Genomic DNA, 23,137 nt, shown 5'->3' on the forward strand with positions numbered 1-23,137 from the left:
CATGTAGAAAGGACCAGGTTAAAAAAAGCTGTAGATACACGTTCTTCAAATGTTATTCCCAGGAATAGTTGATTAGCTTTGCTGGTGTATTAAGATGAGTGATTTCCGGTGATACTTCGGTCCATTAGAGTATATTTTGCTGGTGTACTTGTGTGTAGGAAAAGCACTGCCTTCCCTATCTCGACGGAGTTTGGATTTGTTGTGCTGGTTGTTGAGCCAGCAACAGCCACAGCCAGGGGCATCTCTGGATGGGGCGAGCGGGCTGTAGGTCTTCTCTGCCTCTTGCCTAATGGCCTCTCGGAATCTTTAACAGTTGTCTCTGCGGGTCAGGTGCCCAGGACGGTGGCCTCTTCCCTGACTCCCAACACTGGAGCGGGGAGAAGGAATCAGGTTCTACTGGCCTCGTTAACTGGTTTCTACCATTTAACACTGAGGTTTTCCCTTGAGTTCTCAAGTGGTGGATGGGTGTAGCGTTAAAGGAAACAGGGTGACAGAAGCCCAACGTGGGTGGCCCAGGTGCCTAAAGAAGGGAGAGAAAAAGCCACGAAAAAGGGGTGAGCCCTTTCCCCTCTCAGCTCCCACCCCTGACATGGCCTGTGACAGCTTGTGTAGTTTTTTCCTGGAAGACCTTGCAAACGTTATTGATTTGATTCTCATTGGGGAAGCAAGTCGGAGCTTTTATCTGCATCTCTAACCGGCGTGGAATGGTGTCTTGGCCGTATTGACCGGCTATGGGATCTGCTGGCGGTCACAGTTGTCTTTTACGAAGAAGAGCACCGAGTGACGCTGGTTGTCATTCTAACTCCACTGTGTGGCAGCGTAAATAGTCCCCTTTCTAACCAACCTGGTGGGAAAAGTCAATATCCCATCAGCAGAGGAGGTAAACACATCAGGAGCTGTGCCCTCTCTCTTCCTCCCCTGCCCCGTCTCACCGCAGATCTGTAAATGTCTCTCCCCAGTCATACAAGCATTTGTGTCATTCACATGCGCGGGGCGCTGGCCTGCCGGGAGGCTGCCGCCACCGCTCGGGCCATTGTTGTGTATTCCTAGGCTCTAATAATTAGAACTTTCAGAGTGTCTTTCTCTAGTCGCTTAACGATGCGACCCCTCTCTCTCTCTCCTCGTCTCTTTTTCCACCCCCTTTGGGCATTTAAATCCTCTCTACAAAACTTTTTGTTGTTGTTTTTTGAAAGGCAATTGATGTAATTTAGAAAAGGTTGTGGAGAACAAACGCAAATGTGTAGCTAAGGAACAAAAATCTGGAGACTGAGTTTTCATTTTCCGGAGGTTTTGTAGACTTCACTGTTGCTCTGTTGTTTCCGCGGGGTTTTTTTCTTTGGGTGATTGATGTGCACTCCCTTCCGTGTCTCCTTCCCAATGCTTTCCTATCCCAGGGCGCTGGGCAGCTCCCCCTTGGCTGCTTGGTGCAGGCCGGCATCTGGGGCCTGCCCATCTCCATCTAGGAGCAGCAACATGGGGTGCAGGGACAAGGGTGCACAGTGGGCCCCCTGAGTGCAGGCTCGGGGCTCTGGCTACCTGGGTTTGCGTTTCTGCCTCCTGGATCTCCAGCTGTGTAACCTGGGGCAAGTTTCCTCAGCCATCAAATGGGGATTTCAAAATATAAAAGTCGGTCTCTCCAAACACCTTGCAGGGTTCCCCAGATGCTCTGAACAAAAACTGTGTCATCTTAACCATCCTGGGCAGGGTTGGCTCCCCCAAGGCTCACCCCTGTCCCCAAAAGATCAGACCTGGGTGTCTCGGCCACTGCTCCTTCCTAAGAACCAAGAGTAGGCTCTGGGGAGGGAGGAGGAGATGCCTCTGGCTGGCAGTGCTCTTCTCAGAACGGCAGGCAAGGCCAGGGATGCATGAATGGAAGAAGCAGGAGGCAGAGGAAGGGCGTCTGTGCACCTCAAGTTCATGGGTACACAATATGGACAAAGAAGCAAAAGGAAATCCTGCGGATGGACAGGTGCTCTGCGGACAGCCCAGCCCCTCACCTCTTTGAGCAGAAATTTTGTGTAGTGGAGGGACGCAGCTGGAAGGGCCTACAAGAAGCTGACTAGGCCCAGCTGATCCGGGGAGTTGGTGCTGAGAGGCTCTGGCTTCCTTTTGAGACAGATTAGTTCCTGCCACCTCCGTCCTCTGCGTGAAGTTGCGTGCATGCTAGGCAGCACCGCGGGCCCGGCGTCTGCGAGTGGAGTTCACCTTGGCTGCCGCACGTGGTCGTGCACCTGCAGCTCGCGTCAGTCAAGAGTGGCCCTGGCCCCGGGGCGCTGAATCAGCTAGGTGCTGAGAAGTGGCGGGCAGGGAAAAGGAAGACAGGCTTCCACAGAGCAATCTCGAGGTCCCCTTCTTCCATGTGGGACCGGCCCCAGGGGTAGACCAGCAACAGGACAGCTAGGACATCTGAGACGCGGAGCTGCGAACCAAGTCCATACCCCCGCTCTAGTGCTTGAGGAATACTGAATGGTCTTGAAAGACGCTGCCTCTGAGACTTGTAATCCTTTTATTTTTATTTCTTTTTAGATAAATTGAAGCAGTTTCTTACTCCCAAAGTTCGCCAGGACTATAAAAAACTCAAGAACACAGCAGAGCAGTTCTTGTCCCAGAGTGGCTACTCCGAAGTGAACCTCAGCAAACTCTTCGCGGATTGTGCCGTGCGGTCCTGAGGGGATCCCGGAGGTGGATGCGGCGGGGGCGGTTGAACGAAGAACCGCATCCTTGGCACCTGCACTGGGGCCTTGGCTGCTTTTCCTGCCTCACTTTGCCTTTGGAACTGCGTTTCATGTTTGTGTAGCTGTGGCTTGGGAGGGGAGATTGTTAAGGGAGACTGCAAAAATATTTAATATACCAAGCGTCAAAGAAGATCACAACCGCCTTCCTCTGACAGTATACCTCGTGCTCTTGAAACCCCACTGGAGAGCTGGCTGCCGTGCATTCAGGACTGGGTTTCTAGGGGAGGGCTCTGTGTGAGAAGAGAAATTAACTGAGTATGGCTGGGACACAAGTGCCCCCAGGCTTGACCCCCAAGACCTTCAGCAGAGGCGCCCCCAGAAAGAGGGGTTCAAGGAACCTGGTAGGAGGGCTAACACTTTGCCTTTTCGTGCACCAGTTAAACCCAGCTGTCTCCCGGCTGCTGGCTCCAAGAGCGGCTGCCCTTTTCAGTCTCTTTCATATAGATAGCCAAGGCGGGAGACGTAGAAGCCTTGCACTTACTAAATAGATTACACAGAGCTCACTTGTTTATTGAATCGCTCCAAAGCCCAGCACGTACAAGCACATGCACACTGGGCGGCGGTGTTACACTCACCTTCCTTTTTTTTTCTCTCAAGTAGAAAATCCTGGTAAAGATTTATGCAATAGGAAAGCACATTTTAAATAATTTGATACCCTGTGACATTTCATTTTAAATGTGTAGAAGTTGGGGTGAGGGTCATTGTGTTATATTCAGAAAATCAGGGGGAAGAATGGTTAATCAGCCTTGGTGCTGTTTTTTCCTTTCTTCAGAACAGTGAGTGCCTTTTTGTCAGAAGCCAAACATACGTCAGTATAGCAGTCTTTCCTTTCTTACATTCTTGGTAAGATTATACTCACAAAACATTTCCCCTTGCACAACTATGCTATATATTTTTTAAATCTATGTATTTTCATAAGAGAAGCATATGCTGTGCTCTTTCTTTTTTCCGCTTCAGAATAAAGTTTTCTAAAGGGAACCCAGTTGCAGTGACTCTTTATCAGGTGCAAAGAGTGGACCAGAGGGGCAGCCAGGTGTAAGGGCTGACAGGCGGCCAGCCCCTTCCAAAACCTCAGCGCGTTTAGAACTCACCTCAGAGATGCACGGTGTGATGTATGTCCCAGGGTTTTGAGTGGCATTTCCGTGGACTTCGGGTCCTTCAAGAGATGAAATATGGCTTCTTGTGGGCTTTGCTGACTTGTGGGGAGAGCAAGGCTGATGACTCCTGGGAGAACGGCCCCCACTAGAGAAAGGTCACCCGGCACGGCCCCTAGTGAAGGCTTGTTAAGCAGCAGAGATGACGCCGCCCTTTATCTTGCTTGGCCTTCTTTTTTCTGTCCCTCACCCTTTCCTCCTTTCTCCTCTGTCTCTTACACTCGGGTTCTGGGTAGAAACACTTTGGGTTTATGGCTCTGTCAGTTAATTCATGCCATGATACCTCAGGCCTTGTGACCTGTCAGAAGTTGGAGCACCCAAGCTGCTCCAGGAAACTCAGGCTTAGTGTGGTTTTTATTTGCTCTTACCGCACAGGGTTACAAAGCCGGTTCTCCAATGTGTGCTCCCTGAGCCCGTGCCCCGACTTTGCTTTCTGAAGAGAAGGCATATTTTCCTTGATTTCTGGGACCTCGGGTTATGTAAATACAAATAAAGTGTTATCCTGGACTTGCTCCATTAGACCCAAATAACTTCTCACCAGTCTGCTTCTTGTCTGCATCTAGATTGTAATCACTGGGAGGGCAGGAACCATTTCTGTAGAAAGTCTACAGAAAGTGAGACATTTTTTAGTACAGTCCCATAAAAGAGCTAATGCAATGATTGTTTTCTTATTCAGATCAGTAACTCTGGGTTAGTTAAGAGGCCTTTCCAGGAGGCACCTAAAGATCCCAGAATTTTATAGAAAGTTGAAACTGCCTCTGATTAAGAATTCCAGTGGATCGCCCTATTGGGAGATTGGAATATGGCATGGTCGCTTTTCTCTAAGAAAGTTTTCTACATGTTGATTTGCATCGGTTGATAGCGCGGTGGGCAGGACCTGTGCAGAGATGCCACCCACTTCTTAGTGGTGTGGTGAGCCTGCCCATTGTCTCCACAGGCTCCCTGGTCTGTGTGTTGGTTAAGCTCAAATGCTAAAAGTGAAACAGGCCGGGTTCACACTAGAGAGTGAATTCTCAGGGACTGTGAGCCCGAGTGCGCATGTCTGGTCCAAAGAGGGCAGCGGCCACTCAGCAGCTCCGGCAGGGACAGGGCCCAGGGTGGCCATATGATCTGGTTTTCAAGAGAAGCCAGGAATCCATGAAGTGTAAATATTTCTAAGTCTTGGCAACTAATTTTTTAGAATAAAATTATAAATGCTGTGGGCCAAATTCAGCCTCTGGGCTCAATTTTATCCGCTCAAGGTAGGAAATGGTGCCCTAAAGGAATGCTGCTCTTCTCAGAGCCCCTTGTCTCTGAGAGGGGCATTTTTCCTGTGAATTTCCGGTCTGCCTACAACAGGGAGCACTTTTATCTTGGTCACAACTTGCTAACTTTCAGCTCTCCTTCGTATAAAGGGGGCTAGCTAGGGGAGGCCAGAAGTTGAAAAAGCCCTACAAATCGTGCTCAATAAGATATGAATTTGTCCAGGAAACAGATGGGGTTCGTCTCGAGACTGTTGCCCAAGACGTGGAGACTAAAAAAGTTCACAGACTGGAGTTTGGAAAAGGTTGGTGAGAAGGGCCAGATTCACTGCCACACACACCCCCGTCAGCCGTCCCTCCAAAGATGCGCCTCAACACTCCTTTTCAAACATATCATTTAAATTAGTTTGGCAGATGATGCAGAGATAAGGAAACTCCAAAAGCAGAGTTCTCCTGTCAGTTTTACGAAAAACACACTAAGCCCCTGGACCCTCTTGTCAGAATCCCCTGACCCTCAATTCATTCTCCCATCTCCCATCCCAAACTTTAACCCTCCTAGCCTTTCCCTTCTTGCCCCCCCCCCGCTCACCTAAATATTTCTTAATTGAACAGTTTGCTGTGGAGCTTCCTTATAGCAGTTTAATAGATTAACTCATCTGAGCCAGCCTCAAATTTCAGATTAAAATTCCTTCATCCCGAAGGCAGCATTATCAGGTTGTTGGAGGCTGTTTTCAAACCTTGGTTTTCAATAGCAGCGGCTCTGCATTAATTTAACCACTCAGCTAATAAGTAGGTTTCGTTTTGTTATGCTAAGCTTTATTGCTTTTCTTTTGATCGGAATGGTGTTGTTGAGCAAAGCAGGAGACAAGGCATTCTTTGATGAGGGAATTAGCGCTCCATTCTTCCTCTATTATTCATAGCACAGTGGAATATGTAAGTACCTGAGGGTGTCAAAGGAGCGCAGGTTCTATTGCAAAGTGCTCGCCTTGTTTCTCTCAATAGCTGACTATGAGATGATAAACCGCTTAATACACTGTGCTAATTGGATGAGAGCAAAAAGAGATGGGAATTAAGGCGAGGCAAAAGGAGAAAGTGCAACCAGCCTTCAATTCACTCTTTCACCACTTTACCAGCACCAAAGGAGGCACAAGCTTTCTATAAGCAGACTAGAGGTTTTGTGCAGAGATAAAATGAACGTGTTAGTGGATTCAAGTAATACACTAATTATTGCACAGTATAAATACCACTACTGGTTTTATAACAGGGAGGTAAACTTCTTTTGAGAGGGTTATAGGATTGCTTGGCAGTGGTGTAGAACCTAATAAGGGCCCAGAGTAATAACCCCCTGGATTAACAAAATTGCTGCTTGTAGAAGTATGATTCAGGCTTTTACGAAGATTTCTGGAGAATGAATAAAAATGACTGAATGACATTTCTTAATGTATAACTGGTGATCGCTCCCTTTTCTTTAAAGGAAAAAATGTAGACTTCAAACTGGACTGCTAATAACGTCCAGGGACAACACGACTTTTTTCTTTAAGAAATGCTTCTCCCCCCCCTCCCCCCAGTCAGGTAACAGCTTTTCTTCTCCCCGCCCCCAGCCAGGCTACCACTGTCACTTAAATACACATGCAGTTGCTCCGGGGAGCTCGGTGTTCCAAAATACCATTTTAGGCTCCATTTAAGACTCCCTTCATTCAGACACACTCACTTTTGTGTATACACATGCTCACGTACACATTTTTTTTTCCTCTAAAAGCAAGCTGAACTAACTCATGTATAATTTCCTTTCCTCTAACATCAGCCCCTTTTCCATTCTCGGAAGATCTCTGACCTCAAGATGGTATGAAAAAGAAGTGTAGGTGCCTTGTCTCTTGGTATTACAAATCCAAAACAATAATAATAATTGTTTGCCCCACTTGTGGGGAGGGAGGGTAATAGGAAAAAAAAAAACTGGCCGTGGCAAATACTGGTGACTTTAGCTGAAGACTGAGTTTCAAGTCCCGAAACCTTTTCCTTCAATGCTCACTCTCCCTAAATCAGCCACTTTCTATCTTCCTCACCACAAACCTAGGCTGTCCTCCCTAAGTGTCCACATTCCGGGCCATGGGGAGCTGGTGACGGAACAACACTTCGGGGCACCTAATGGTAATACCCTGCCAGCTGCTCCCTTCCTGCCTTTCCTTTCGGGGGCCCATTCCGGATCTGGCTGGCTTGTCTGAAAATGTAGCAAATTAACATACCTCTCTCCTTCATCCTTCCCACCGAGGCTGGACTGGGCGCCCTCACTCCTCACCCCAAGATGCTGTGGGGGCGGCCCTGGGAAAGCAGGTGGTGGGACAGTCTGGCCTGGGTGTGATCGGGGACAGTCGTGTCCCCCTCACCAGGACTCCCCTGGGCTCCCCACGGCCTCCTCCAGGGTAGAAGAGGTTTGCTTAAGGTTGGGAGGGTCAGCCGCTCGCAGCATTGTGACTGCGTTCCCAGATATTGGGGCCAAATTGGGTTGCCATTCATTAATAATGCTCACAATAAGATTAAATCATTCTGGAAAATCTCATAAAATCCCCCTAAGTACGCTCCAGTGGCTCTTTCCAATCCCCATCATTCAGCACTTGGGGAGGTTTGGAAGGAGAAGAAAATTGGTTTCTTTGCTTTTAATGCTGCTTTGAAAAGATACTCAGAGTTTGTCATGCGTGACATGTCACATGTTTAATGTGGACTTGCTGGAAGTCAGGGGGTCTTTAGCATGTGATATTTATGGGGAATATTAAGTGCAGAATGAGGTCCCTCCAGCTGGGGAAAGTTGAAAGAATAGGAGGCCCAGGACCGGGCTTGTTTGCGGCATCAGAATGACATAGGATTAAGAGTTTGTAAAACAAGGCGAGGGGTTCTCATTGGCCAGTAATAAATGTAATCCTTGGAGGTAATTTCACGCAATTTGCTTCTGCTCCATAGAAGGGTCAAATGAGAAAAAATGACTTAAAAAAGAGTTCATTAACAGGAAGAATGGTACTGTTTCTCGTATGCCATCCAACTGGCAGCCTGGAGGGGGGGAAGCCCTACCTAAACAAAAAGCCAAAATCGACGGAAAATTGATATTGACCCCCCCAAAAAAAAAAGAAAGAAAGAAAGAAAAGAAAAAAGAAAGAAAAGGAAAGGGGTAAAAAAGCCCTTTCCCTCACGCTCCTCCCGCAATCCTCCGTCCCCACCCCAAACTCCCGAGTAGCCCTGCCCATCCAGGAAAGCGGCCCGCACCTCAGGCGACCCTGTGGAGTTTGGAGGTCTGAGACACTGTAATCTGGGTTGATATCCTAGAAAGTTTCCCGAGAAAGGAGTGCGTGACGGGAAGGGCTGAGCGGAGGTAGTTGGCGCCTACTCCCCGTGCCCCAGGCAGGGCCCCTCCTGGCGAGCGCCGCCCTCGCGAATCCAGGGCCCGGGCCAGGTGGCGGTGACCCACGGGAGGGCGAAGGTCCAGGGAACCCTCCTCGGCCCGGGAGCCCCGGGGGCGCGCTCCCCAAGGTGTCCGGCGGGCGGGGGCTGCGGCTTTCCGGCCGGGCAGGCGAACCGAGGACGCCCAGGCCTGAGTGCCGCAGCTGCGGAGCCTGTCGCCCACCCCCGAGTTGCCGCTGACCTCCGCCCGCCCCCGCACCTGCCCGTCGGCGGCGCACGCTTGCGCCCCGGGCCGCCAGGGGACCCGCCCCCTTTCTCCGGGGCGCGGCCTGGGAGCGCGCGCAGTGCCTGGCGGGCCCGGCCCGGAGACGCGCCTGCTCCCCCCGCTGCGACCCACTGGCCTGCGGCCTGGCGGGGCGGCGGCACCGGCTCCGAGAGCCCCGCTAGTCACGCCGCGGCAGCCCCCACCGCCTCGCCTGCCCCTCTCCCCAAAGGTCCGGCGCGCTAATTACTGCAAATTGAAACTAATTAAGCTTCTCTTCCCTTTCCCATCACCCTGGGAGCGTTGGCGAGACCCGGCCCCCGCGGGCGGGCTTACACCAAGCGGTCACCCGAGGGGCGCAGGCAGGCCCTGGGGGAGGGAGAAGCTACCGTCGCTGACGCGGGGAGGGGTGCACCCAGAGGGGTGGCAGATTGCAAATCTGTTTGGGTCTTCTCGAGAAACCTGAGTTGTTTAGATTTTTTTTTAAGTATATACATTTCCCAGTGCCTGGATAAGTGATGTAATGACATTTGTCGACTTAAGATCTGCCACTTGGATACCCCTCGCTGCCTTTCCATCACTGTTCCTGCGTTCTTCTCTCTCTCTCAAACACACACACACACACACACACACACACAAACACACACCCTCCTCCCCGCGCGTGTACCCTGGAGCCCGCCCCCTCGGAAGCCTGGGCTCCTCGCTCTCGCCATTACCTGTCATCTCGGACTGCGCACTTCCTTGTACGTGGCACTTCCGACGAACAGTTTCCTTCGCCTTCTGATCCAAGACTCCCGTTCGCTTCAAAGTTGTCTTCACCATCAACAACGCCTACCGTGCACCCACCCACCCTCGAGCCCACCCCACCTCCCCGGCCCTGGCCACCCAGCTCCGGCTGCGACACGACCAGAGAGCCGAGAAGCGTAGAAAGCCCGAGGCGGCAATCTTAACCTTCTTAGGAAACCCGGATCCCTTTGGGGATCAGGTTCAAACCAGGGGCCTCTGCCAGGAGAACGCTGGTGCAGATAAGCCCAGAAGGTGCTGGAGCGCACCCTCCACCCCTGGCGTCTGGGGGGGCTCCCTTCTATTGTCCCCTCAGCGCCTGCAGAGAGTATTCACACTTCCTTCTGTTAAACATATAATTTTTTTTTATTTTGAGCGTGACACTTCTCCACTAGATAGCAAGGAAAAGTGATAACAATTACACATTACACAAAAGTACTGTACCATTGCCTTTATCTTGTAGGTTTCGGAAGCCTCTACAGTTAATAAGTTAAATAAAGGGCTTGAGTACATAAATATTTGTCTAGGAACCCTACCATATCTACAACACAGTAAGAATCTACAGGAGGACAAACTTTTACCATACCACGCTGAGTGCAATTGCGTTATAACATTTCAAATATACAAAGCTCTGTTCTTTTTTTTTAATAACAATGGTATGTACAGAATCAATAATCACAGTTTGGTGACTTCAACAGTCCATATTCTAGCAGAGTATTTCCCTTTGGTTTGATATAAAAACCTTGGTTGGTGTATGATAAAGAAGAGAACAAGAACAAGACGCCCCTTTCCGTTAAGTGCACTGTTAGCTATCTTACAGATTCGCATTCGCTCCCCCGGCCCTGGCTTCTCGCCGGGGCCCACGCTGGGGATATCAACTTAGAGCGCCAAAATGCTATTAAACAAACAAAAAAAGCTAAGTGAGGGTGTCAGGAGGAAGAGAGGTTGGGCTTTTAAAAATTTTGACTTCAATACCAGGCATCTTGGGGAGAAAACCTCCCCGGTATCTTCAGTAAAGTAAGAACGGGAGAGAGTGGACGTTCGATTTGGAGCGAAGTGGGCAGGGGCAGGGGCGGGTGGACAGCCAGCCGACGAGGTGCCACGTCCGGTAGCGCCGAGGGCTGCCGTGCCCGCGTCCAGGCTGCTGCGAAGGCGGCTGCGCTCTCTCAGTGCCGTCTCGGGAGTGTGCTGGTCCTCTGTTTCCATTTGGTCTTGAGTGGTGCTGAGTGAGGTGACCTTTCGGGGCGCGCCCGGGGTGCGAGGGTGGAGGGCAGCCTTTAGCACACCTCCTTGCCCGTGCTGGTGCCCGGCAGGATGTTGAGCTGCGTGAGCTGCGCCGCGTGCTCCTTGGCCTTGAGCCTCAGCGCCGCTATGCTAGAAGCGCGTCTGTCTGCGGCCGCCGTGGCCGGGTCGGCCAGCGCGCCCGACGCCACCGCGCCCTCCACGGCCGGCGTGGGCTGTCTCAGGAGCGCGGCTGCGGTCGACGCGCTGGTCAGGGGGGCCATGGTGGAAAAGAGCCTGCGGGGAGAGCAAACAGCGTGGTCACGGCCAGGGAGCTGCGAGCCGCGGGCAGCTTTTCCCGCCGCCTCTCCTGGGGGGGAGAGTAGAGGGGACAGAAGGGCACGGAGGGGCGCCGCAGGGGCCGGAGTCGCAGGCCCGGCCTGAGGAGTGGCTGGGGGCGCAGGGCGGGAGGCTGGGGTGCTCTGAGAGGGTTTACTACAGCAGGGAACCGAGAGAGCGAGAGAGCGAGAGAGAGCGAGAGAGAGCGAGACCAAGGGGCCAGATATTCCTGGAGGGTCCAGAGCCGGGGCGGAGGCAGGCCCCACGTCTCCAAACCCCACGGCCCGACTGCGCAAAAGGGGGGTGTATTCTCAGACCAGGAGTTCCAGTTGCCTGTAATACTATTTGCCAGGAGAGAAAAAGAGGAGAGACAAAGAGAAAGAAGAGGAGAGAAAAGGGGAGGGGGCAGAAAGAAGGGAGAACGTGGGATCAAAACTGATAGAGACCTGTGCTGCACTTTGTACCCTCTAGGGCGCCTTCCCATCCTGGGCTCCTTTTACCCTGGAAAAGCCGGTCTTGTTGGCCGGCCTTCCCGCTGCCTCGGCAGCCCTCCCGCACCGGGCTGAGCTACCAGTGCCGACCGATGACCACGAGGTGGGGGTGGGGGGCGCCCGCCTGTTGATTTCCGCTCGACCAGCGGCTCTGACCCGCCATCGGCCCCACGTCCCAGCGCGGCGACACCTTTCCCCCGACCCCGCCGCCTTCCTTGCGCCCCTGCAGCCTCTTGCCCGAGAGAGAGAGACCACAGACCCGCGACCTCCGCATGCGGCGCACTGTGAGGCCCAAGCCTGGAACCCCAGTCCGAGTCACCACCTCCCGGAGGCGCCAGGATTGCTCGGCACGGCGCCTCCACCCTCTTTGCACTGCACCGGAGGCCCGAGCTGCCCTTGGCCACCCGACACAACCGCAGCTATTCCCCACGCCCCGCCCTGGGCTTTGGCTCCGGGCCCCCGCAGGGCCAACTCAGGGTTTCCACGATTAGAAATGAGCCCACCTGGCCTCGAGGAGCGCCTCCGGCTTCTCCCAAGTCCACCCTCCACCCCTCGTGCCACCTGCACTGCACCCCTCTTCCAGCCTCTCCAAATCTCACAGCCGGGTTTGCCAGCTTTTACAAGTCACTTGTGAGAAGGGAAAAGGAAGGTGTAGGGGGCGAAGGACACAGGACTTTAAAATTTTTTTCCAGAAAGAAATAATGAAGTGTGGCCTGGAGGGGAGATAACATACCCTGGTTCCACTAGGTAAACTGAGTCACTAACTACACTTCAGTGCACTTTCTGTTTACTGTATTGGTTTGTTACAAGAAACTAATTTTACTTTGAGTCTTTTTTGAAAATTTTCTCCAAGGTGATTTTATGTTAAGTAGCTGTGCAGTTGGATGAATCAATTATTTCTTTGTTCTTCCAAAGAGAGATCATTGAAGCTGCATTCAGTTTTATTTTCACTGCACTTTCCAACTTAATACATCTCTCCTTTGTTTCTTTGTCTGTGTGAATATACAGACTTTAAATTTCATCATTTGATGTTCATTTAAAGAAAGGGAATTATAATATACGATGAACTGTCTCTTTTATTTCGTTGTCTTGTGCCACTGTGGGGGTCGGGGGTCGGGGGTTGCGCGTTTTGGGGTGTGGTTGGCAGCGGGTCACTTGAGTGACAAGGAAGATAGAGTCTGGGGAAGAAGAAAGAATTCTTTACACCCAGAGGGCCCGTGGCTCCAGGGCTCCTGTGGGGACCAGGGCTGTGTTCCTCTGGCTGCCAGGCTTTGGGGCATGAGGAAGGATTTTTGCAAAACTTGAAAAGTCACGCCGGTTCTGTGGCCTATACCTGTACCCACTGACACCTATGACCTGGCCTGTTGCTGCCTTCAAACAATACTTTTACAGCTTTCACTGAATACTTCCAGTTTCTACAGTTGTTGTTACTGCCACCGTCCTTCCCTTCGCCACTCAGTCCCAAGTCATTCCCTTCAAGAGCCACATTGTTTGAGGCAAAATTAGGGAGTATTTTCTTAGGCTAAATCTCTGGGGTTAAGCCAGAGAAAAGATGTGTGTTGTCCCTGACCGTTTCCAGCCTCCTCCCTGGACCCCAGCCTCTGTGCGTGTATGAGAGACTGACAGACTCCCCGAGGTCACTTGTTACCTGCCGAACGCAGGGCTGATGAAGGCCGGATGCCGGAACACAGCGGCTCCGAGGAAAGTGCTCAGGCCCAGCGGCGCCCCGCTGGGCGGCAGGCTGGCCGAGCCTGGAGGCGGAGGTAGGCTCGGGAAGGCGGCAGCAGCGGCGGCGGCAGCGGCCGTCCAGGCCGAGTCGAGCGCAGGGTGATGTGGTGGGAAGGGGCTGGCATCCAGGTAGGGGCTGAGCGGGTGGGTGGCGGAAAGAGGCCCAGGGAAGGGCAGCCCCGGGGGATGTGTCTGCGCGCCCGCCTTCTCCCGCTTGCGCCACTTCGCCCGACGGTTCTGGAACCAGACCTGCGAAGAGGAGAGAAAGGCCCGGGTCAGCACGGCTCAGGGTGCACCCTCCCTTTCTCTCCCCCGGCCCGCGCTGTGGGGCCCCCCTCCTTTCCACTGCGGCCCACTCCCATCTCGCCCCTCTCTGGCCTCAGGTTATTCAAGGACACATCTGGGGCCAAAGGGGCAGTGAAAGGGGGCCCAAACGAAAAGCCAGCAAGAGACACAGGGCAAGCAAACCCTTTCCAGTGAATATTTCAATTAGCCTAGTTCCCTTCCAGGTTTAAGGAAAGTGATTTGGTGTTTCAAGGTGGGGAAGCCAAAGTTTAAATGTCTGCACTGCTTTTGCTTGCTGTGTGTCTTTAAACAGGTCACTTAAAGCTCTCTGAACCTCAGTTTTCTCATCTGTAAAATGGGGATAATAAAACTTTATTCATAAGGCTGTGATGAGGAAGGACTAGAATACGGCTGTGGAAGCGGGCATTCAGTGGTGACTTTTGGGAATGGCAGCCACCAAGAGAAGAATGCGTATCAGCCTTCTGCTGCCCATCAGTGATGCTTGCCTATTTCAGGTTTACACAAGAGCTGGCAAAATCCTTGCTGTGTTGAAAAGGGAATCGGGGAGGTGGTTCATTTAATCTTTCCCGAAATAGTTATTGGACACCTATGATTACCACTCTGGGTTCTGGGCTTAGAGAGAGCTGGGACGGAGGGAAGGAGTACCCATGGTAATTAGCAAACAGGCAGACATTTGAGGGGGTCAGTCCTCCTTGAAATGGAGCGTGGGGTACACAGGGAGCTCTGCGCTGGGATCAGCTCTGCCCGGAAGGCACTGGCTGCGCGGCCAGCGTGTGGGACGCCTGGAGATGGTGCACACCTTCAGAGCGAACAGTCCTTTATTTCCTCTGGGAATGCGGTTTAAACAGGTTATTTAAATAAGACAGTTCTAGGCTTGGGGGAGGTTTTCAGCACAAGGTATCTTCCTAATTGTTAATAGAAAGCAGTTTTAGTAGAGACCTTTACCTGAAATGTGGCAGCTACCACAGGCTAAAAATAACTTTCAGGAGCATGAAATTATTTTTATGTGACCTGCTCATCACACCCACAGCCGAGAAGATATGCTCCTTCTCCCCTGAAGGCATTAAGATTCTTAGGGCTGGGTTTATGCCTGCACACAAGTCTACCAATTAAGAATGAACTCCAGGGCTATACAGAGTTATATTCAAATATAATGTAAATGATCCCAAAGGAATATGTTTAAAAAATTTTTAAGACATCTGTGCCTTTCAAATATACACACTGGGAGCTGTCGTTACTAGCACTAGTATCTAGGCTTGGTTGGACTTGTAGACAGCCACCTGGGGCAAGAAAAATCAAGAATCCAAATTGGTGGATTACTTAAAATTCTGCCAAAAGGGGGCCCACCCATAACATTCCACAGCCCTCAAATAATCTATTTGAGAATTGCAGAAACACTCCAGTGTGGAAATTCAGAGACTTGAACAAGTAAGTCTAGATGGGACCAGGCTGGGTGGGCAGCTTTTGTGTATCCAAATCTGTCTAGACGGGAAGATTGCTGCTCCTCCAAGGCAGTGAAAGGAGTGGAGGGGGTGCGGACAGTGGAGGCAGAAATGCCCTCAAAGAACGTGGAAACCTTTTACAGACAGATCGGCTCTCCCAGCTCAACTGCAATTATCAAGATGTCCCCCTGCAATTCCTCATTATTGAATTAATACCTCTGAGGCCCCCCAAAGGTAAACGAAAGGACTCTAATAATTCATATTCACTTAATTACATCTTCTCCAGTGAATAGGGAGAGAGGAGAAGGGGAGGGGGCGCTCTCTTTCTTTTTAAAAGTTATTTAACTTTCCCACGACTCGTTCCCCTGAGCTGAAAATACGGAGTTGCTGTCACATCTCTGTTTGACAATGGAGAAATGTGTCAACAGAAAGGAGGGGACAGGCCTCATCATTAGCCCTCTAATGCAAGAAGCTGTTGTGTATTAAATGAGCCATATGGAATTTATTGTGCTTTATCAGCGCTTGATTTTGACTGTAAAGTGATTCACTCAGCTCCTAACCAGGGGACATCTGTTTTCTGTTGGCCATTGGGGCTGCCCAGTGTTGATCGTCTCTTTGGTTATGAGGCCTGGGTTCGGAAATGCACTCTGGTATGGGGCTGCAAACACCTTTAATAGCATTGCACTCACTCCCTATTAGATCAATGTGGGCTCATTGCTATAAAAAATGGGAAATCAAATAGCATTAGCCAGCTCCTTGTGCGGGCGGAGGGGAAATCAAACAGCATTTTGCCTTCAAATGGCCCTGTTTGTTCTAGCACTAAGTGGGCTTTTATGAAGCCCGATTGGAGACTTAATCGCAGCCAAATACCTGCTTGGAGCTGAGCGGATTTGTCTAACAACCAAATCCATGCTCCATCCCATTATTTCAATCAGGAGAAGTCAGTTCAGAGATTGTTTCCTTCAGAGGCTGGGGGTGGGGGGGCTTATGAACTTCAGTCTCAGGGACCCTGAAACCCCTCTTGTGATCCTGGTCTCCTTCCACAAGGCTCCCAAACCTAGAAGCCTTCCCCTTGAACCGCCCAGGTCTTCATGTTTTAATATAGTTTTGTGTGTGAGTGTTTGGGTCTGTCTTTCTAATTCTGCTTCCCTTCATGTTATGAAGGAGGGGTCTCTCCACAACCCCCCAAATCCATCAACTCATCTCTCTCCCACTCTCCCCACAGCCCACCACCCCTCCCCCCTTCCTCCCTCTCTGCAGTGCAGCTCACCTGGACCCGGGCTTCAGTCAAGTCCAGCCTCATGGCCAGTTCCTCCCTATAAGAAAGCAACACACAGGCAGGAGGTCACTGCAGGCTCCAGCAGTCCCCTGTCAGCCACCTTTCCCTCGCTGGCAGCCTCCTCCATTAGGGTCTCACCCCAAACACATGGGCATCACCAGCCCTTCACCACTGGAGTGCCTGCTATTTGACTGAAAACATAAAAACATAACACATTGCCAGATACAGGAGATTATATATTGCACTGTATTGCATGATATTCAAGAGTGACGGGGATGGCATCTTGAGTCTACAAGTCTATAAACTCAGATTCTTTCTCGCTCTCTCTTAATCCAGAGTTAGACAAGAAACACACAAACACACACACACACACACGCACGCACACGCGCGCACACACATACACACACAGAGTGCTTTTTACCCTGTTTGGTCCTAATAGTAAATGGGAGAACTCAGCACTCAACTAAAAACATTCCTTTCACATTCTTGGTTTCTTTCTGCCTTCTTTAAAAAATGTTCTCTCCCTTCTGCTCTCTCTGTCTCTCTCTCTTTCTCTCCCTTGCCAGCTCTCTGCCTTTCCCTCCATCTCTCCCTCTCCCCCGCCTTCCTCTCTCCCTCACCCCCTTAGGTCATACTCCCTATTACCCTCTGGAGATATGTTAAGCTTGTTAAGAGTTCAGTGGGGTAATTTTTCGATTAAACAAAATTCTGTGCACCTCCTGACTCCAGTGCCCACTACAAACCCTGCCCATCTCAGGGGAAGTCAATTTAACTGAAACCCTACCCCGTCATTGCAGTTATTACTGCGATAATTAAGGCAAATAGGAAACCATTTAAGATGCTGTAAAACGGCTTACGACCTGTTTACCGAAAATATGAGCGCACCAAGAATAATTGGCTCTCCGCTCGCTAATATGAAGGAGCCAGGACTGCTTCAGCCTGGGACCCGGGTCTGCACTGCTGGCAGTCCCCAAAGTCCACACCTGAAACTTCAGCACTGGGAGAAAACCGGTTCGCTGAGGGCTTCCTGCTGCCTCCTGCTACAGTGAGCACAGCAAATCTAAAATCCCCAAACCACACTCCTGGCTGGCTCCGGGAAGGAGCCAAGATGCTCTAACGAATGCCCGGATTGAAAAGAGGTGGGCGTGGGGTGGTGAAGAGGAGCTGCCTCTTTTCTGGTACTTTGGTTCCCCCGGAGAAGCTAGAAAAGGGCAGACCTGGGTGCCAAGTGACATTGCATCACTTTCTTCTTTTGAATTACACTTGTGTGATAAATGCAAAAAGTGGGTTGGCCAGGTAGCTATTTGGTAGCACACACTGATTTTAAATTTTATTTTCTTTTTTAAAGATAATGAAGGGACTGGATGGCATAGGAGAGGACCAAGTTTAGCTGAAGGGATGATCAAGTAGAATGCCTTTGCCCCACAGCCAATCTACTCTTTTCCGTTTCTGGTTAGGAGACAGTTTGGCAATTAATTGCTAGACCAACTACACTGGAGAGTTGGCTCGGGCCTCCTGAGCACTAAGTAATTTCTCCTCTGGTTCAAGGCGGGGGGCAGCTTTTCGCTACTAAAATGCACATTGAAAAGCTGTACACGTCTCCTGCGAAGAAGCTGCTCAAAGAAGCTGCTTGAGCTTGACAATCCCAACGCCAGGCAGATACCCATCCCTTTCTCCTTCCTTGTTGGGGGAAGTTTGCCCTAACCGTGGCTCCTCGCCTGGGCCAGACCTTAGCCTTGGGGTGGGAGAGGAAGACCCCCAGCCTGGCCGGCACCCCAGGTCAGATGAATAAGTCAGCGTCCAGGGTCCCAGTCATCTCACAGGCACACCTTTCCCCAAAAAACTCACGCGACTGGGAAGTGGATCGTGAACAGGCGGAATACCCTGGTTGGACACCCGTTCAAAGGAAAAATTCCCCAGGCTGTTTCGTCTATTGCCTGCCAGGCTCCCAGCAATCAATGCTCACTCCTGTGAACGCGCATACATTAAACCAACACTGGGTATAAAGTATGTGGAGCGAGAGGGGACAGCGGTGAGAAGGGAAGATTCTGACTGGTGCCCCCACGGTTGTAGATACCAAACATTGACCAGTTTTGACTTCCTTCGGCTATTTCAGGAGTCCTCAAATGACAGAACCTAGTTCTTTTTAACGGCCTTCTCCTCAGGCACGGGCTCCAGCTTTACTGCGAACCGCGTAACTGATACCCAGCAGGCTCCCGGGGCATCAGGCGGGGGTGGCGAGCGCACCACACAGCGGCCAAAAATAGCCCCTGCTTAGTTCTGGCGGCGAAGGCCCGTAGCGCTTCCTGCGCCTCGTCTGGGACCTGGCCCGAACCGCAGCGCCGGGGACCCTGACTGTGTGCGCCGGGGTGCGCACGTCTCCAAGGTGGCGCGTTCGGGTGCCCGTTTGCAGAGGCCGTTTCTCTTTCTCTAACTACAACTTGTAATTTGGAAAAATTAAACTGGAGAGACCTTAGAAAGGAAAGAAGTCATCCGAGTCTAAACTTAAAGCCCCCAGTAGTGGTGGAAGGAGGGAGCAGTTTTTGGTGAGCAGGAGTGTGGGTGCCTTGGGAGGGCGCGCCCGGGTAGAGTCCAGGAGCGAAGTCCCTGCCCGGAGCCCTGAGCCCGTGGCCCCTGCCCGCCCGCCCGCCTGCCCTCTCCGGGACCCACTCCGGAGCCCTCCAGCCGCTGCTGCCGCGACTACCCCTCCCGCGTACCTGGTGAAGACGTCAGGGTAGTGCGTCTTCTGGAAGGCCCGCTCCAGTTCCTCCAGCTGGTAGCTGGTGAACGTGGTGCGGTAGCGCCGCTGTTTGCGCTTCAGCAGCCCCTCCTCTGAGTCGCTGCCCGCAGACAGGCAGACGCTGTCCTCGCCGTCCTTGCCCTCAGCGTCCTCTGGGTGCAGCAGCAGCTCCTCCTTGGGCGACAGCTCCCCGCCCTCGGTGGCCACGGCCGCGGCGGCGGCAGCGGCCACCGCGCCGGTGGCGGCCACCGCGCAGCGCCGGGGCTCCTTGAGCAGCGCGCGGGCGTCGTCCTCCAGCAGCTCCTCCTCGTCGTCTTCCAGCAGCTCCTCTTCCTCGTCCTCGTCCTCCTCGTCCTCCAGCAGCTCCTCCTCGTCGTCCTCGGCGCCCGCGCCGCTACTCGCCGCCGGGGCGCCACCAGGGCCGCCGGCGGCGCCGAGGCGCTCGTCCGGGTGCGCGGCGCCCCCCGGGCCGCCCAGCTCGTCCAGCGCGGGCGGCGGCGGCACGAAGGGCGCCCCGTTCTCGCGGTACGACTTGCTGCGGCTGATGCTCACCTGCGGCGCCTGGCTGATCTTGAGCGTGTCCCAGGCCGCGGCGGCTGCGGCCGCGGCGGCCACGGCGGCCCCCGCGCCGTCCGGCCGCTCCCCGGGCCGCGCGGTCGGCGGCGGCGGCGGAGGGGCCTCCCCCCGCGGGCCCGCTGTGGCCGTGGCCGCCGCCGCAGCCGCCGCCGCCGCCGCCGCCGCCGCCGCCGCGGCGCCCTGGAGGAGGCGGCCCCCGCCCGGGCCGTACAGGCGCCGCAGCTTGGGCGGCAGGTGCAGCTCGGCCTCGAACGGGGCGCTGCTGCCCTTGGGGGAGCCTGCGGGCAAGGCAGAGCGATCAGCGCGCCGGCGGGCCCGGCGTCCCGCCCGCGCCGCCAGACTCCAAGCCCTTCTCCTCCCCCATTTTTCTTGCGTTTTCCTTTTCTTTACATCTTTCCCTTTCTCTTGTTTCCTTCTTTTTTCCTTCTCTCCTCCTCCGTCCCTCCTGTCCGTTCCCTCTCCCACTCTTCCCTTTATTTCCTTTCTTCTTTCCTTTACCTCCTTTGCTCTCTCCTCTCCCTTCCATTTTTTCTTCCTCTCCCCGTCTCTCCCATTCTTTCCTCATCTTTCTCTCCCCTTCCTTCCTTTCTCTTTTGTGCCCTCCCTCCTTCATTCCTTTCTTTTTCTTCTCCTTTGCCCTCTCTCTCACTTTTTTCCTTCTCATTTCGGGGCAGGGGACACTCTGAAAACATTCAACAACTTAAAAAGAAAATCACCACCACGCTGAAAACTTTGCGCACGACCTCTGCCCTCGGCTCTGCGACGCGGGCCAGGGCTGGCGAGAGAGGCGCTCGCTGCCCCGCGGGCGACCCCTGCGGGGGAGGGGGAACGGCCCGGTGGCCCTGAGTGCGGTCCCTGCCCCGACAGCTCCCAGCGGGAGGGGGCTGGGGTACCTCGCACAGAAAGGCACAGAAAAATCGTCCTGGTGAAAATGGGCTCGGAAAGGCCTGGGTGGAGGAGGAAGGGGGTGCAATAGGGACAGGCCGCTCCTTCCTCCTCGAGGAAGCGCCTGGCACAGGTGCCAGTGCAGGCTAAAAAAAGAAAAGGAAAAAGTCAGTTTTATTTTAAACGCCCCGTTCTCCGCTGTCCGCTCCTGTCTTCCAAGTGGCGCTGCGGTTGGACCGCTAGTTTACGGATTTTAAAAGAAATCAACAGTTCTTTTCCTGAGACACCTCTGCAGCCAGCTCGAGGCGAAACTTGAGTGTAACAGGTTCGGGGCAAAATGACAGTTATTCTGGAATTTTTAATTTTAGAAAAAAAATAAGAGCTTTTAAACATCTCAACTCTGTCTTGAAAAATAATGTAGCAGAGAAAAAATAGCACCCAGAAGCTGCACATTTCATACATTTCAGATACAATAAGGAGCATTTGGGGGAATCCCAGGGAGATGTTTTCTGCAAAGCTTGGGTTTAAAGGTCACAAGTAATCTACAATTTAAAGAAGAAGAAGAAGAAGGAGAAGAGGAGGAGGAAGAGGAGGAAGAAGAAGAAGAAAAAAAACACCACATATAAATAAATCTTCCAAGGAGGAAAGAAGGCCAAGGCTCACTCTGTCTGGAGTCCCCATTCACAGCTTTTGGGGTTCTTGTCTTCACCAAGTTGTTACAAGGGTCCACCCGGCACCTGCTCTTTCTGAACTGTCGCCCCTCTTCAGAGTACCCCCAAGGCCACCAAAGGGGGCATTTAAACGACCTAAGGACCAACACCGAGAACCTAAGGGCCCCTAAAAAGAAGCTTGGTCTCTGCTTTCTCTGGAAGCAGACAGGGAGGAAGAGACAGCCCCTGGCGAGATGTTTACCGCTCTTTGAGCACCAGGCCTCAGAGTTGTTCCCTCTCTTTCCTCCGTCTCCAGTTGGACGACCGCAGGTCCCTGGCCCCCGAACATCAAACATCCAAACTAGCGCCCAGCACCCTTTTCAGGTGCCTGGCGAACGCAGCCTTACCTTGCACGGCTTTTTCCTGGTCGGCGCGGCTGGCCAGAGGGGCGGGCAAGCTCTGCGCGGCTCCCAGCAGCCGCATTTTGCACGGGCTTCTCCGGCCCAGGATGCTGTCGATGCAGTAGGAGGAGAGCAAAGTTGGAGATTTACTTTTGCACTCCGGCCTCTCGGAGCAGCCCTCCTCCTGGTACTGATTGCTCATGGCTGGGTTTTTTGTTTTTTGGTTTTTTTTGTTTGTTTTTTTCCCCTGGGCGCAGAGAAACGGGCCGCTGGCTGCCTCCCGGGGCGGGTGGGATGGATGGATGTGTGCTGGGGGTGGGGTTAGATGGCTGGTTATAATGGATATTATTGCGATCTCTGTGCCTCCCTGCCTCGCTGGGTCGCTGGCTGCCGGCTCCCGCCCTACCCGCGGCCGGAGCTCGTCCTCTCCGCGCTCAGGACAAGCAGTAACAAGTGTAGTGAGCGGCGGGCGCGGAGTGCTGGAGTCTCTCTCCTCCACGTGCTGAGAGGCGCCCTCTGATTGGTCCTCGCCAGAGGCCGGGCTGCGCCGGGCTGTGGGCTCCGCACAAAGCCTGGACTGGATTCCGGAAAGGCCGGCGGTGGTGGTGGGGCAGCAGGCACTGACTCGAGCCAAATTTCTTTCTTTTTTATTTTTAACTAACAACTTTCTAAGTTCTCTATTCTCTTCCTTTAACTCTTTAGGGCTAGCTCGAAACTCTACTTATTCAGATTCAGATGCTAGACCTGTAGAGGTGCCACTTGGGCGACGTGCGCCCCTTCCACCAACCGGAGGACCTCGCTCCCCTGGAGTCAAGGCCTTGAGGCTTGGCTTGCGTTCGGGCCGACTTGGCCCTTTTCAAAGCCAGTACTGCGCTCCCAGGACAGCGCCTTGACCTCAGCGGCCCTCAGTCTCCATCCTCTTTAGGCCAGACGGGCCTCCGAGGTACGGGGGGGTGACTGCCGAAAGCAAACGTCTGCCGTTGGGGCGTTCAGTTTTCTCTAGTGGCCCAACTCATTGAGCTGGTAGTGTTCACCCTGAGCCCGGCGGTTACTCTCCTGTTAGCAGCGTCCCTCAACCTCTCTCATCTCCGTCTTCAACTCTGGAGAAAGTCCCCTTAATGACGAAGCTCTGCCAAAGGCGCGCGGCCTTCCCTAGAGCATCTACAAGGCAGAAAGGGACAGGCCAGTGTCAGCTGCAAGGAGGCGAGGCTGGGGACAGGTCTGAGAGTCCCCCCGTTCTCCCCGGACTCGCTTCCCGCTTTTCCCCATAAATTCGCCTCGGTTGGATAGGCCGTCACCCCGACCCTGGACATTCTCAAATCGCGCGCAGGCAGCGGAACCTACGGGGAGCTCTGAGCGCTCCGGGATGGGCGGCACCCAGGTTTGGCTTCAACCAAATCTCAGCGCCTAAAATTTTGAACTCTCCTGGCCTGGCTCCCCCTGGCAAAGGCAAGAGAGCGAGCCAGATGGAGAGCGCGTTTCTTCCCAAACAGCTTCCTGCGCGTCCAGCTTTC

The 23,137-nt window shown here is 53.0% G+C and overlaps 2 protein-coding genes across 3 annotated transcripts in view; one reads left to right on the forward strand and one right to left on the reverse strand.

The window, feature by feature from the left end:
- Positions 1–6,577, forward strand: part of POLA1 (DNA polymerase alpha 1, catalytic subunit) — a 268,997-nt gene extending 262,420 nt beyond the window's left edge. For both annotated transcript variants that reach the window (XM_031673314.2, XM_015250479.3), the window contains exon 37: positions 2,527–6,577. In XM_031673314.2, coding sequence (XP_031529174.1) covers positions 2,527–2,669 — 143 coding nt within the window. In that variant the 3' untranslated portion in view covers positions 2,670–6,577. The remainder of the gene's footprint in view (positions 1–2,526) is intronic.
- Positions 6,578–9,907: 3,330 nt separating this feature from the next.
- Positions 9,908–22,061, reverse strand: ARX (aristaless related homeobox). The gene is made up of 5 exons (XM_072956407.1): positions 21,630–22,061; positions 19,089–19,965; positions 16,363–16,408; positions 13,265–13,593; positions 9,908–11,083 (listed from the first exon to the last, which is right to left on the reverse strand). Exons 1-5 carry the CDS (start codon positions 21,823–21,825, stop codon positions 10,843–10,845), a joined length of 1,689 nt encoding a protein of 562 aa, XP_072812508.1. The 5' UTR covers positions 21,826–22,061; the 3' UTR covers positions 9,908–10,842.
- Between the last annotated feature and the right edge of the window lie 1,076 nt (positions 22,062–23,137).

This window comes from Vicugna pacos, chromosome X (assembly GCF_048564905.1).
Source record: "Vicugna pacos chromosome X, VicPac4, whole genome shotgun sequence".
NCBI classification, from domain to species: domain Eukaryota; kingdom Metazoa; phylum Chordata; class Mammalia; order Artiodactyla; family Camelidae; genus Vicugna; species Vicugna pacos.